Genomic DNA, 15387 nt, shown 5'->3' with positions numbered 1-15387 from the left:
GTAGCCATATGCACAGTTCAAAGGGCGCAAGGATATTTATATAAGGCTATAAGTTAAAGCCGTGGTGGGTTTCAACAACTATAGAAAAGGGGTTATACAACATCCTTACATAAAATAAACAAACAAACAAACAAACAAACAAACAAACAAATACGTCTTTATAAAAGTAATGTTCCCCAAAAGGAACTACGCGCTGAAACCCACTTGCTAAATCCTGTTCATTCGTGTCGACACTCTGGTAGACCCAAAATCTTCAAGAGTAAAATAAACTTTAAAATACCCATACTAATATTAATGTACTGGGCATTATTAAAAAAAATCCCTTAAGGTTTTGTAAAAGGGTTCAAGTTCCCCATCGAAAACTTGCCAGACAGGATTGCAAATCCTTGCCCTTGGTTGATTGTTTGTATTACAAAGGGTGTGAACCAATAGTTCTTAGCCCCGATGTTCACTAAAGCATAACGGTGGGTTTGACTGTTTGATCAAATTTCAAAGGCTCTTTCAAAGGCTCTCTTGTCTGATAGTTTTGATAAATCACAGGGATTCTGAGGTCATGCAGTGTTCAGAGACACGTCGGCATCAGATTTTTAGTGAGGGTCCCGACGGGGAATATCCAACCTTGTTCCTCCTGTCAGGGTGTTTGAGCGTGAGACCAGGCTTTCGGCTTGTTCTCGTCCTTATACTGTGGCTGTGATATACACAGAGCTACTCAAGTAGCTTTTTCCCTCGCACTGCATCTCTTTGGAGCTCCTTGCCTGGAGCATGTTTCCCTTCATTCTATGATCTGCCGTCTTTTAAGAGGAATATCAATTTATACCTTCAGCTTCACTGAGTTTTTGCATGTTTATGTTTTCTTTCTTGTAGCCCTTTACCTAGAGTGGCTCTTAGCCTTGTATTGGGCGAACTTGCATAAACAAAAGTTTTAAAAAGTATACGAACTGAAATGTGAACCTTGGTTCCACAAAATGTATAGTATTTGTCATAATTAAATGCTAAAAATTGTATTCCTCAATCTGTACAGAATCGCATTTACAGTTAAAACAGGGTCAAATATTCAACTTGAAATAGATCTTCAATAAGAGCAACACTTACTGTGCTAATATAATATTACGTTAAAGGCAGTGGACACTATTGGTAATTACTCAAAATAATTATTAGCATAAAACCTTTCTTGGTGACGAGTACTGTGAAGAGGTCGATGGTAAAAAACATTGTGAGAAACGGCACCCTCTGAAGCGCCATAGTTTTTGAGAAAGAAGTAATTTTCCACGAATTTGATTTCGAGACCTCATATTTAGAACTTGAGGCCTCGAAATCAACCATCTAAACGCACACAACTTCGCATGACAAGGGTGTTTTTTCTTTCATTATTATCTCGCAAGTTCGATGACCGATTGAGCTCAAATTTTCACAGGTTAGTTATTTTATGCATATGTTGAGATACACCAACTGTGAAGGCTATTCTTTGACAATTACCAATAGTGTCCACTGCCTTTAGAGGAACACGTTGCCTTGGATCGGACGAGTTTGTTATAAAAAGCATATTGTTGGAAAGATGTGTTAAAAGTAAAATACAATGATCTACACAAATTTGCCTCTTTTCCTTTCTTTGCGAACTAACACAGTCTGGGCCGACCGTGTTAGTCGACGAAGTAAAAAGAAAACCACGCAATTTCGAGGCATATTTGCGTGTATCATTGTATAAACATATTTCCAACCACATCATTTTATAACAAATGGTTACAAACGCTTTTCAAGTTTAGTTCCTTTTATTTTAACTCCTTTTTGCTGCACTTTTTGGTGGTGATTTTGGTTGAATGAATGGTGAGAGAAATAGTTTGCGTTCCAGTGTCACTGTATCCCTTGTTGTCTTTGCCTTCCATCTCAGTCTGCAGGAAGGAAAGAAAAGTTTAAGACAATGAGAGAATAAGACGTATATCCCGTAAAGTAGAAGGACATGATTCTTTAAAAAAAAAAGTGTAATTTTGATCTTACATTTTCACGGTAGCCCACATCAAAAACGGTGGTCTTCGATGAGGCCCTGATAACAGTTAAAAACACACAATACTGTGTTTTAAAACTACTTGTAAAAAGTTTCAATATCATGATATCTAAAAAATTTGACCGTCTATCACAAAAAAAGTAAACATAGCCTTCGAGTTTAAAACTATTAACAATGTTTATTACATTCCTCATTACAAAATTAAACCAAATATAATAAATAAAAAAATAAAAACCTACAAAACTTATGAAAGTGGGAAAAGGGATTTAAAAAAAGAGAAGACCCAAATTAAAATAAAATAGAAGTAACTATACAGGATTTGAAACTTGGTATTGTGGAAAAACGATATAGTAAGGTTTACGGTAACACCATTGAGTCAGTGGTACTTCTGAAAGGAACCGTTGGTTTTAACCCGACGTTTCGACCAGTATGCTCTCCAGAAGACGACCATAACATACTGATCGAAACGTCGAGTTGAAACCTACGGTTCTTTTCATCAGAGCCACCCAAATTTAATTAGAGACTACCACAAACCGTATACTAAATAATATGGAAATAACATTTTCGGTGATTCGGTGAATGATACTGTCTTTGACTTTACGTGGAATAATATAGTGAAGTAAGACTTATGTAAAACTAATCAAGTGCTTACTTTAGTTTCAGTTGGTCCATTCTTCTCTCGTTCCAGCTTATTTTCAATCATCGTCGCCTTAATAGTCGCAATTATGAAGAAAATCAAACTGATCACCTGTCAAGGAACATACAAAGATGGGTTTAGTGTTGAAAAAGAACATTGACTTTACTCTATTTGGTCTGTACCTTAAATACCGATGTGTACTAGCACTGTTTATTCTTTACTTTCCCGAGGTCTCTGTGAAAAACAAATCACTGGCTTATTATTCGGGTGGTATTCGAACCCACGGCCTTTGTAACTCTAGAGCATTTTCTTACTAACTAGACTACCGAGATTGCCCAGTAGCTACAGGCAGTTCGAATCATGTTTTAGCATAGCAATGGTCAAAACATCTATTAAACAATGACTTTGTTTATTGGTTTGGGAAAACCATACAAGCTTATACCAACGGTTAACAACAATAGGTTAATGTTCTCCAGTGCAAAACGATGACTTGAGTTTACACTCAAAATTGACCCGGATCAAGGTCATGAGGGTCCTGACATATTTCGGGGTCATAATGACCCGGAAAAGTGTCGAAATAACATAAATTTTGGTTTAAAATCAAAGCCCGTTTTCTAATCACCTTCAATGTCAGCTTGACTCAGAAAAACTCAACGCAGAGTCTGGGTCAATTTTGACCCATAGTGCTTAATCAAGTGGCGCTTTGGCGCGACGCTAAGAATTTGTCGTTATGATGTAGTCAACATTCCTGGGCCCAATTTCTTAAAGCCCGTAAGCACAAATATTTGCTTAGCATGAAATTTCTTCCTTGATAAAAACAAGATAACCGACCAAATTTTGATTTGTTGCATATTGCTTGTTACTGGCATTCAGCTACTGTTAGCTGGAAAATCACGTGGAAATTTGGTTGGTAATCCTGTTTTTATTAAGGAAGACATTTCATGCTAAGCAAACTTCTGTGCTTACAGGCTTTATGAAATCGGGTCCTGGTTATAGGCCTACTTACATTGAGTACAAAGAGCAGCCCTAGAAAGGAGAATCGAAACCTCTGGGCATTGTAGACGAGACAGTCGCCTTGTAGTCCGCATTCAATTCGTCCTAGCATGCAGGTATTTTGAATGAAGGCTCCCATGTACAAAGGTGCTGGCAAGAACCCTGTAATTATAAAGCAAATATTGTTATTTATTACCCTCATTCATTTTAATACTTCATCCCTGCCATAGGTCCATAAAATTAACATCTAATTAAAAAACAAACAAACCAAAAACAACCAACAAATAAACAAGTGTTAGGTATATACGCAATATATCCGAACTTATCTTAATTTTCAAGTTACATGGATACGTTAGCTTTGATGGGCGTTTGAAACCGTTTGTAATAAAATGCATATGGTTTATAGAAAGATGTTTTTAAGGCAGTGGACACTATTGGTAATTACCCAAAATATTTATTAGCATAACATCTTTCTTGGTGACGAGTAATGGGGAGAGGTTGATGGTATAAAACATTGTGCGAAACGGCTCACATTTTCCACGAATTTGATTTCGAAACCTCAGGTTTAGAACTTGAGGTCTCGAAATCAATCATCTAAACGCACACAACTTCGTGTGCTAGGGTTTTTTTTCTTTCATTATTATCTCGCAAGTTCGATGACCGATTGAGCCCAACTTTCTACAGGTTTGTTATTTTATGCATATGTTGAGATACACCAACTGTGAAGGCTAGTCTTTGACAATTACCAGTAGTGTCCAATGCCTTTAAAAGTAGAACTAAATGATCCACACAATTATGCCTCGAAATTGAAACTGCGCGGGTTTCCTTTTACTTTGCCAGCTAACACGGAGACCAACATATCTAAGGGGAAATAATTTAATATAATCTAGTTTTAAAACAACTATTGAAACTCTCAAAGCCTCCTTGTTACTCGAATGATTTAACATTACAATATTAAGAAACATAACAACTTATATTCACCAAATGCTCTGCTAAAAAGTGTGGCGAGACCCAGTCCGAATGTTTTATCCTTGCTCTCGACACATCTGCACAACAAATGAAAATAATAAAATCGATATAGAGAAAATACAAAATAGAAGTTTTGTGAAAGGAAACCGAACCCTCATTTTTACAGAACCGTTTGATTATTTTCATCCTTTATAGTTGTAAAATACAAATTAACTAACCCGGGGCAATTACACGACACGGGAAGAACATCAACGATAAATACACAATCTTATAAAAATATCTGACGGATACGTTTCCTAAGATTGAAATTTAGGGGTATCCAAACTGATACTTTTTTCCATTACCACATTACTGTGAAATAAAATGACTCTCAAAATTCTGTATACATGTAGTAGCAGGGCCTAATGAAAGTTGTTGTAAATCTAAACCAAATAAGCTTTTAATGCCATTAATTTTAAGATAAGTAACAAAAGTCATACCTTCCCTTTTATTGTTAGTTATTTTAGTGTTACCTTTTTAAACCAGTTTGTATGTGTAAATCATTCTTTGCAATAACAAATGTTTAAAGATCAGTGGAATGCTGATTTCAGTGACTCCATGCGCACTTACCTCATCTGCATGATGAGCAAAGGATTCTTGGCGAATGAGCCGAACATGACATTGATGAACAAAACCACACCCACGATGTAAATCATATTACACGGTGGGCGGCATTCCCCTTCTGTAGCCTCCATAGACCAATCTGCATTGTCGCCATCAGACATACACTTGCAACCAGTATAAAACTGCATTTTACAAAAATAAAAATAAACCTTTCAGGTTAAATAACAAAAATTTAAACAAATTGAAAACACAATGCAATTTCTTTATTTGTGTCTCTTCGAGACAAGACAACGCGTTGCAATGTTCCAACATAAAACTAGAGGGTTTATTGGAGGTTAAAAGCCATAGTTTCCCCTCTTTTTGGATTTTTTTGAACCGCTCTCTTTTTGTTTTTCTAAAGGAAGGAATACGTTACCGAATCAGTAACTGTTGTAATATGCATTTGGGGGGGGGGGGGGGGGGTGACTGATACCCTTCGTACATAATAAAGTAATTTTTAAGGGATCTCAGATAATGTGGTTGTGCAAATCGCAGACGTACAAGGCCTGAAGGCCACTCGAAGGTGTGTTCCAGGGGCCGTTGCCACTACTCCTTGGACTGAAACAGAGTAATACCTTTTATATTCCATACGGATGAAGGCTTTTGTGTCATCAATCCGAAGCCTGTCTGGTAGAGCAGAAAGCACTACCTCCCCTGCTTTTATGAAGGGTGAATTGCTTAAGGACACAGATGTTGTTGAGATGGTTTTAAGGTGACAATTACATTGTTCATGAGAATGCATAATATCGGCATAGCAGTCGTACCGTAATGTTGGTGTTTGGATCGTCCGTACGGTTCTGTGCTTGCCCGGAGCAGCCTGCAAAACACGGCGTGACGTAGGTGAGTCCATCGGCTCCACACACTGGTTCATACCTGGCCTTAGAGCAGCTGCATTCATTGTTACAGCTATCGGGCGGTCTTTAGAAATTAGTGGTAGAAAACATTAAAAGGAAAACAGTTAATAGACAACAAGAAGGTTTTAAATCTAACACAAATGTTGTTCTCGCGTATGTTTTCTTTTTTACTAGTATTTTTAAATAGTGAATGCGTAGCACCTTGTAAACCCTTACATGGTGGAGTCTCAGAATTCATAACTCAATAATGTATTGGGGGAAATGTCCTAAGCACCTCGAGTACCGTCTTTAGTCACGAGCGCTATTTAAGACTTCGGCATTTATTATTATTATTATTAAGACGGAAGAGAGAAGATTCAAAACTGAGTCTTCCATCAATAAGGCATACCTTATAGACCCTTTGTACACATGTGCGTATTTAGCGTCAGGACACGATAGAAAGTACACTATCGGCATGATGACAGTACTGATAATGGTGAGACAAACGAGGAGGCGGCCACAACCTTTGGCGCCAAGATTGAGTCTCTTGATTATAAATCCACTTGAAAGGTTGCCAATGAGAGCTGACGGCATGATTATAATACCTGTAGAAGTTGAATCATAGAAACAAATATGTTAAAGGCAGTGGACACTATTGGTAATTACTCAAAATAATTATAAGAATAAACCCTTTCTTGGTGACGAGTAATGGGGAGAGGTTGATGGTATACAAATTTGTGAGAAACGGCTCCCTCTGAAGTGACATAATTTTCGAGAAAGAAGTAGTTTTCCACGAATTTAATTTCGAGACCTCAGATTTAGAACTTGAGGTCTCGAAATAAACCATCTAATAAATGCACACAACTTCATGTGACATTTGTATTTTTTCTTTCATTATTATCTCTTAAATTCGATGACCGATTGGGCTCAAATTTTCACAGGTTTGTTATTTTATGCATATGGTGAGATTCACCATAATGTGAAGGCTAGATTTTGACAATTACCATTAGTGTCCACTGCCTTTAAGTAACGATTAGATACTGAGAACTAACTCCTGGCCCAACTGATACATACAAATATATGAGAAAAGGGAAGATTGTTTTATCTTTTGACCCGAAGTTATTAGAGTGCAGTCGATGTGCCACAAAACGATGTCAGTAAATACAAACGCCCAAGCGAACTTCCAACACGTTATTATTACCGACAGGTGTATACCAATTGTTAACTCCCTACGAAACTACTGTGTAAAGTGTTGATGTATCTCGACCAGACGAATTATTATTAAAATTATTCTTAGCTCTTGGCAACCGAAAGCCACAGGTCGGTTGTTTTAATGACGACATTACTCGTCCAAGATAAAGCGACGTTAATATTTAAGACTAATTCCCTGTAACTTATTTTTTAAATCAGAAGATGACTGTAAAGGTTAACATAACTTGTCTTTCAATACTTCTATGCACTGCCTAGCAACAGGGGACTTTGGAACGTTAGGTGGCAGCAGAGTTACAGGGAATAAATATTACGTAGTTTTTAGCATGCGCACATTACTGAGAACAACTGATTTATCCTTTAGGTCTGCTGCCACCAAGCGCCTAAGTCTTCCATAATGACTAGGTCAGTACCTACCAACATATAAGGCCGAGTTGGCTGCAGGTAAGTTGTACTGGAGCTCCAGGTACTTGGCTAGATAGAATCCAAAGCATGCAGCAATTGCTAGTTGAGCTATAGTAGATATCATGATCATCATGAACACAAAGTTCAAGAAAATCCGCCGGGATGAGTCCAAGAAATCTGTTTGGAAAAGAACAAATACAGTGACGTAACAATATTTTACCTAAACAAGACCACTCTCTGTAAATATTGTGACATAAGCTCGTAAAGAGGTTTGGTTTTTACCGAAATGGCATTTATTTGATCCCTCAAAATGTTGTTTTCTACACTCGACAAAATATTTCCCTCCTTCGAAATAATCTTTCGTTCGCTCGAGATGATTTTGGAAGAATGACAAACTATTTCGAGAGAACAAAAATGATATTTCCTGGCGACTAAATATTGTTAAAACAACTTGTCTCTGCATAGGCTCTATATGAACTATCTCCATCATGATGCTATACTTTGAGGTGTTCTATACTAACAGGGAAGACCGAATAACTATCCGTTTTATTTAGAACTTCCAACCGAGTAACATGCCTGTGATTTTTTTTCACCGGACTCGGGAAAGTACTCATGAGTATACAGTGCTAACACACAACGGTGTATGGGTAAAAACCAAAAATTAATATTCTTTATCCCCGATGCAAGTTTAACATCTATTATATCGTTGCGGTACCCGCTGCCAAAACATAGGATTCGAACTGCCTCTAGCTACCAGGCGACCTCGGTAGTCTAGTTGGTAAGACAATAATTGCAAGGTTCGGTGGTTCGAATCCCACCCGAGTAACATGCCTGTGATATTTTTTTTCACAGGACTCGGGAAAGTACTAAGTATACACTGCTAACACACATCGGTGTATGGGTAAAAAAACAAAAAAATATAGAAATTAACTAAAGTTATAATTGGATGGTTAAAATGAAAGTAAGGTTTGAAATAGTTAACCTTTTTAGATACTGTAGTGACCACTCTTTGTATTAAGTCCACATGTTTAAATTTATACATGAATATCCCTTGGCATATAGAAACAGTCGAGTTAGTAGCCTATCGTTATTATGCGTGATTAGGCAGGACAGTGTAACTAGAAGTATCCAATCTTAAAAATTACTGCTTTTGATTTATACGTACCTCTAATTCCAACTTTTCCCATCGGCTCTTCCTTCTTTGCAATAATTCCCTTTCCTTTGTCATCTTTCACAACTATATCAAGATCCATCTTCTCCGGAAAGAAGAAGAAGGGAATAGAGAGTATCATGACAATGAGACCATCCATAAGGAAGCCCATCCACCATGCACCCAGCCACTCCTTGGATGGGTCGACCGGTGCTGGCCAGTTCACGTTCATGAACAGGAAGCCAAATGCCGTGGCGAAGCCAAGTAGTGGTGCTGATGTACCCGCTGAGAGAAAGACACCTGGAGCAGAACCATGGACAGCAATGGGGAGACAAATGCTACATATTTTAGTTAGAGACATGATTAATAATGAACATAATTACGAAAGGAAAATGGATGTAAAGCGACGTCATACTCTCTTAATGTAAAAGAGTGAAAAAGCACTCTTTGAAGAGCTATAATATGAAGGACAACTTTTTTTCAAGTGGTCTTCCAAATTGAAGTTTACATTATTTTGAGTGATTTTTTGCTCTGTCCTGGAGTGAAACCCCTCTAAAAGAGTGAAATAACCACCACACTTTTTGAAGAGCCGTATGGAGAACAGCCCGAAGTATAACAGTGGTGTTAGTCACTCTTTCAACTTTAGAGAGTAGGAGATTGGCTGATGGACAGACTGTCAAAAGAAATGACAATAGATGGGAAAAAAATAATGGAATGGCAACCAAGGACAGTGACAAGGAAAAGAGGTAGACAGAGAAGAAGGTGGAGAGAGGACATCAGGGCATAAAGGTGTGGCAGGAGATTATGTCCTCATATGGCAAACTGAGTGTACAAACTTCTTCTGATAGCGCCCTCTATTGAATCATCCTCCAACAGCCCATGTTAATTTCCCATTGGGGGACCGAATCTCCGGCATAGACAGCATTCCCTGCATGGGGCACAGGAACAAGCATGGACCTAGACTTGATTCAAGTCTTAGATCGCGGTTATTCTTCTGCATCTCAGCCACGAAAACGCCCCCACATTATTAGCTATCACGCACCCTAACTAGGCTAAATGACGAAGAAAGATCACAAGAGGGCGCTGTTTGTAGCGGCTATCAGAACGACTAAAAAGCCACGATCGAAGCCTTGGACCAAGTCTAGCATGGACCAGAAATCTTTCCCAATTCTATCGCAAATAACAGTAGGAAAACATAAAAAAATAAACACCCATAGCAAATCGTTTACACTTAATTAATGTTGTTATATAAAACTCATACCTTACTAAATTAAAAACTTAAAGACAACTGACTTACATTCCTAGAAACATTCTGCAACTTTCTATGCCTATAACATGTTGCCTGTTTTGTTTTGGTCTTACCGATATAAACAGGAGTCGTAGTGCCTTTAACCTGATCATCGAGGTAGGTTAAAGCTAATGGAAACAGTGGCCCATAAGCGACTCCCATTAAGGCCTGGCCTAGTAGCATGGCCCATAGTTCATCGAGCCGAGAGCCAGAGTTGTCGATATCGGTTGCCGTACAGTTCTCCAGCACACGGTCTTTGTCACATACAAAAACACTATCACTGTGAAATAAAGCGAAGGGCGATTTTAATGAAAGCTGGCTCACCGGGTGTCCCAGTAACGAACTTTTGTTAACTTTAGGTGGTAGCAGACTTAGGCGTACCATGTTAATTGTTATTATTTTTTGTAGCTACGTTAACAAAATAAATTTGTTGCACTTGCTTATGAAATGTATCTCAAGCTTAATAACATCTAAATTACAGAAGGTGTTTACGTGGAAAAAATTATATTGTAGTTTTAAAGGGTGTGTTAAATACAAATTGAATCGAACATGATTTTGTCTTTTCACCGGAATAAAGGATAGTTCATGACCTATAATAAACTGCGCCAATAAAGTATCTAAACACTTACAAATAGTCAGATTTATCGGAACCTGAATTAGTATGCCAACGAATAATTATTCATTTCTATTCACCGTTAATTTCTGCACATTTTGACACATCTTATGTTGCGCTACGATGTTGTTGGGTGGATTTATGGGCACTTGAGTGGCTTAAGGTCGAATTTCAAAAGTTGCAAAAGCCCCTATTCTCCCCAATTCCAGAAGGGAACTCACACAAGCCTCACACACGGACAAAATCAAGATAAAAGACACAAACTCGTTTCGTTTACTTGACCATGAAATTTATGGCCGTATCTTTAACTCTAAAACTGCTGATATCCTGTCCTCAATACTTGGTGTGTCCTCCATCACTGTTAACGGCAAGGAGTGGTCTTCTCATACTCCAAACGAGACATCTGATCTGTCCCTGGTCAATCCCCTGCCATTTCCTGATCAGGATGCGTCGCAATCCCTCGAGAGTGGTGTCAGGCTTGATGGACTTGTTCACTTTCTTCTGCTGCAGAAGTGACACTCGGGCGGCCACTCCTTGGCAGGTTGTCCACATTTCCCTGAGCTTGGTAGCCATTCCACCATTTTACTGACCGTCGCTGGTGACGTTCCAACTTGATGAGCTGCAGCTCGAATCGACATACCGGCTTCAATCAAACCAACGATCCGTCCTCTTTCCTGTTTGGTCAGTTGAGCCATCTTTCCTGTTATCTTGAAACACCTTTCCCTGTCTTACCATAATCAGGGATTCTGGCTCTTAACCCATTTTGTTGTATGCCTCCCATCTTTGACCCCTTTGCTTGGTTACTGACAATTATTGCTGATGTTCATCGCAACCGATTTACCCAAAACGCGACAAACAAATCATTTATTAAGGGCGGGCAAAAGAAACGCTGATCTTACTCGTCACAATACAACGATTTAGCTTGAATAGGGGCTTTTGCAACTTTTGAAATTCGACCTTAAGCCACTCAAGTGTCCATAAATCCACTAAACAACATCGTAGCGCAACACAAGATGTGTCAAAATGTGCAGAAATTAACGGTGAATAGAAATGAATAATTATTTTTTGGCATACTATTTCAGGTTCCGATATATCTGACCATTTGTAGGTGTTTAGATACTTTATTGGCGCAGTTTAGTATTAAGCGGTTCTTGTATATAGCGCATTATACAACAGAGTCTCCGTGCGCTTCTGTTTGTAAAAAAGATGGGTTTGAAGTTTATAATTATTAGCTATTGTAGGGTGGCACAGTTTTTGTCGGGAAGAGAGAGTTCAATAGTTTGGGTGGAGCATAAGTGGAAGGAACGTTGACCATATAAATTTGTGTGGACTGGAACTGTAGAAGTCCTGTCGAGCTGCAACGTGTTAAAGGACTTAGCCTTGCTCAAGGCAGTCGAATTAATCACTCCGAAAAAAGACCGCCGCTGTATAAAAACCCACCTGTATTCACTCTGCGTAAAACCCACCCGTATTCCCTGTGTGTAACATCGCACGCCACTATCCGCATGTGAACAGTATTCGTACGATGTGACAGTGTGTATACAGGTGGGTCATGCGGTGTGATCGCACACACCATGCACAGGGTATACGGGTTGGATTACAGCGGCGTCTTTTCGGAGCGAATAATGCGACTGCCTTGAGCAAGGCTATGTAGGATTTTGAAAAGTACTCGTGATTTAACAGTGAAGATTGCGAAGAGGATTGGAGTGATGCGTTCAAGTGATTGTGTTCTAGTGACTCACCCGCTCTGTGTGATGTTACCATCACCATCTCTGTAGGCTGGGTACATGAAGTGCGGCAAACCACTCAGAACTCCACCCAGACCAATAAGGAGTGCCAAAATCCCGATAATACGGGGCCTGTGGAATTTCTGCCCGATATATGTCACCACGACGGTCGAGACGAGACTAGCGATGTCACTGGTCGAGATGATCAGGCCGGACACAGATGACTTTAGACGATACTGCTTCTCAAGGGTGGTGAGCACGCCCGCGATGAATACACCGACACTGACTTGGAACATGAGTAAGAGGGTCAGACAGAAGCCGAAGGCAACAGGGCTGTGGAAGAAACCTCGCCCCATCTTAGAGGTGTTTGTTTTCCTGGAATCTGGAAAAACTGCAAAAGAATCCAGTGGTTAATGTTTGCGTTGTATCTGACCAATGATGGAACAACAATTGAATGGCGTCTACACGAGGAGGGCTACATCTTACACTGGATGAATAGCCTAAATGATGATGATTATTTTAATGTTGTTTTAATCACATACTTCAAAATGAATGATCCACAAATGTTATTTAATGTTATTTAACCAATGGTCAGCATAGGCCTGCATGGTGACATAGAAGTGAAAATTAAACAAATGGCAACATCTAAGTCCGGGATAAAGAACTGCAGAAAATCCAATGCTTATTTCTTACGATGTTATCATTATATTTAATCTAAAGCTTTTTGAAATGTTTAAGTGCGTTTTGGTGCTACCTTTTTGTTGTGCTTGTCCTTAAAATTTTTTTTAAAAAATTATAATAAAAATTATAACAACACCGTTTTTTTTGTGTGATAACACTAGGCCTTATTTGCCCTTCATGACGCATATTGCATAAACTACAATAATTTAAAATGAATTTACACGATGTCATAAATAATCAAATTGACAGTATATGCCTACATGTACCTTTTACAAAAGTGATATAAAAAAGTGAACTTAAACAAAGGGTGCGTTCGTTTAGCTTCCCTGTGTCTACCCCGCGGTCCTCACTCGGGTGAGCCCCTGTGACAATAGCTAATCGAACGATCACACTCGCCCTCTCGTGGTGACGGCATGTACCTCAGGTCACCCCCAAGTGACCCACTCCACCAAGCAGGGCACTGGGGGCTGACCCAGGTGAGCCCCGTCAAATTTATTCGAACGTACCGGTGCAGACCGGGGTCGACCCAGGGAAGCTAAACGAACGCACCCAAAATGGCAACGCGTATTAGGTCCGTGGTGAAGCAACAGCTTATGTTCCCAGCCTATAAAACTATAGACGGACAGACAAATTTGACAAACATTCATGAAAAGACAGGACACAAAGAATACACGTGTAAGATAGAAAAAAGGTTTGATCTACGGGTTGCCCTCGTAGGTTGCTCAACAACGTTTACAAATCAAGTGGTTTATTCACTATTAGTTTTACAATGTGTGCGCAAGGGTTCAAGTATCATCAAATCATTCGCTAACGCGACTGAAACATTGCTTTGTGATTTTCACTTATTTTTATCAAAAACCTGGCGACTAATGAAGTTGAAACGTCTACAGGAAAATGTTATTATATAACATCTTCATTCACAGTGAGTAGGGATCCATTTCTTGGCCAACAACTTATCTACAAAAAGTTCAACTAAATTTAATTCAATTCAATAAAACATATATTTCGGATGCGATCGTATGATGAAATACATTATTTATTATTAACAATTTAGAAGGTTATAATTTAGGATTGGGCGAAGCCTTGGTATTTGCTCCCTAACCTACTGACAGACTTGCACTGCATATAAGACTCACAAAGACAAAGACAAGTCCGTGTAGTTCAACATTAACAATAGACAGTAAAAAGTATAAATACTATATCACTATATACTATATCAATTGATACCAAAACGAAGAGAGATAAATTTTAAAATACCTTTGGCAGAATCCGTTGTCACTGCCAGGCGCCGCTGTTGTGTATTTGCCGAATGATCCGTTCTTCTGGTGTGGTATTATTTAATCAAAGCGCAAGGTCCTAAATCTTTTGTTACAAATTGTTGATACAGATCTCATCACGATTAAAGGTAACGTATTACCATATTTTAGAAATAATAAACATACTTTGGAACGGTCCCTAATTATATCACTGATATTGCTGCTGTTAGTACTACTACAACTTCTACTTCTACCCTTTTTCAGTAAGAACAGATAATAAGTTCGAATCGCTATAGTAAGGTTTTCCTTGAAGACTATCAAGTATCGTAACATTTTTGTCCTTAAAGACACTGGACACCTTTGGTAATTGTCATAGACCAGTCTTCTCAGCTAAAATTTCCACAGGTTTGTTAGTGTACATTGTCTTTAAGAACTTCATATCGAGCTGTCTCAAAAAATGAGAAATGCTTTAACATTTTGATAGTATAGACATCCCAAGCTCCAAATAAACATACAATTTAATTGTTGTGTACATTTTGTTGCTGAACTCCTTGGCGAGCATATCATGACTCTATTTAAACAGTTTTCACACTTGTTCTTGTTCAACAAAAACCTGCACACCTTATTTCTAATAGGTTTTGACATTCATCATTGTCATTAACAACGACAGGTTGTTTGGGGTACTCTAAAGCCATTGGACACTTTCTAAACAGAACACATAATTAAAAGTTCACATAACTTACAGGGTTTACAAAAGGTAATGGTGAAAGACTACCCAAGAAATGTTATTCCATGAAATGCTTTACTTTTTGAGAAAACATTAAAAACAATTATCAATTCTCAATATTGAGAATAACGGATTTATTTTACACACATGTCCGAGCATGACACGGCGAAACGCGTTGAAACAAGGGTGAGTTTTCCCGTTCATTTTTCCCAACTCCGATGACCGATTGAGCCTAAATTTTCACAGGTTTGTAAT

General features: G+C 38.6%; 1 protein-coding gene across 3 annotated transcripts; it reads right to left on the bottom strand.

Moving 5' to 3' along the window:
- Positions 1–1751: 1751 nt before the first annotated feature.
- LOC139950184 (solute carrier organic anion transporter family member 5A1-like) lies at positions 1752–14609 on the bottom strand. Of its 3 annotated transcripts, XM_071948824.1 has the most exons (13): positions 14407–14609; positions 12484–12859; positions 10203–10408; positions 8856–9140; positions 7703–7867; positions 6486–6681; positions 6008–6161; positions 5211–5386; positions 4614–4678; positions 3646–3794; positions 2655–2750; positions 1996–2041; positions 1754–1889 (listed from the first exon to the last, which is right to left on the bottom strand). In XM_071948824.1, the coding sequence occupies exons 2-12, from the start codon at positions 12822–12824 to the stop codon at positions 2015–2017; spliced, it is 1860 nt and encodes a 619-aa protein (XP_071804925.1). In that variant the 5' UTR covers positions 12825–12859; positions 14407–14609; the 3' UTR covers positions 1754–1889; positions 1996–2014. The 3 variants fall into 3 exon arrangements, with proteins under 3 accessions (XP_071804923.1, XP_071804924.1, XP_071804925.1); XM_071948822.1 differs by lacking the exon at positions 1996–2041 and having other exon boundaries at positions 1752–1889; positions 14407–14607; XM_071948823.1 differs by lacking the exons at positions 1996–2041; positions 14407–14609 and having other exon boundaries at positions 1752–1889; positions 12484–12932.
- Positions 14610–15387: the final 778 nt, after the last annotated feature.

Source organism: Asterias amurensis, chromosome 17, assembly GCF_032118995.1.
Source record: "Asterias amurensis chromosome 17, ASM3211899v1".
Classification (NCBI taxonomy): Eukaryota; Metazoa; Echinodermata; class Asteroidea; order Forcipulatida; family Asteriidae; genus Asterias; species Asterias amurensis.
The sequence above is the reverse complement of the archived record's forward strand: the minus strand, read 5'-3'. Positions and strand labels throughout refer to the sequence as shown.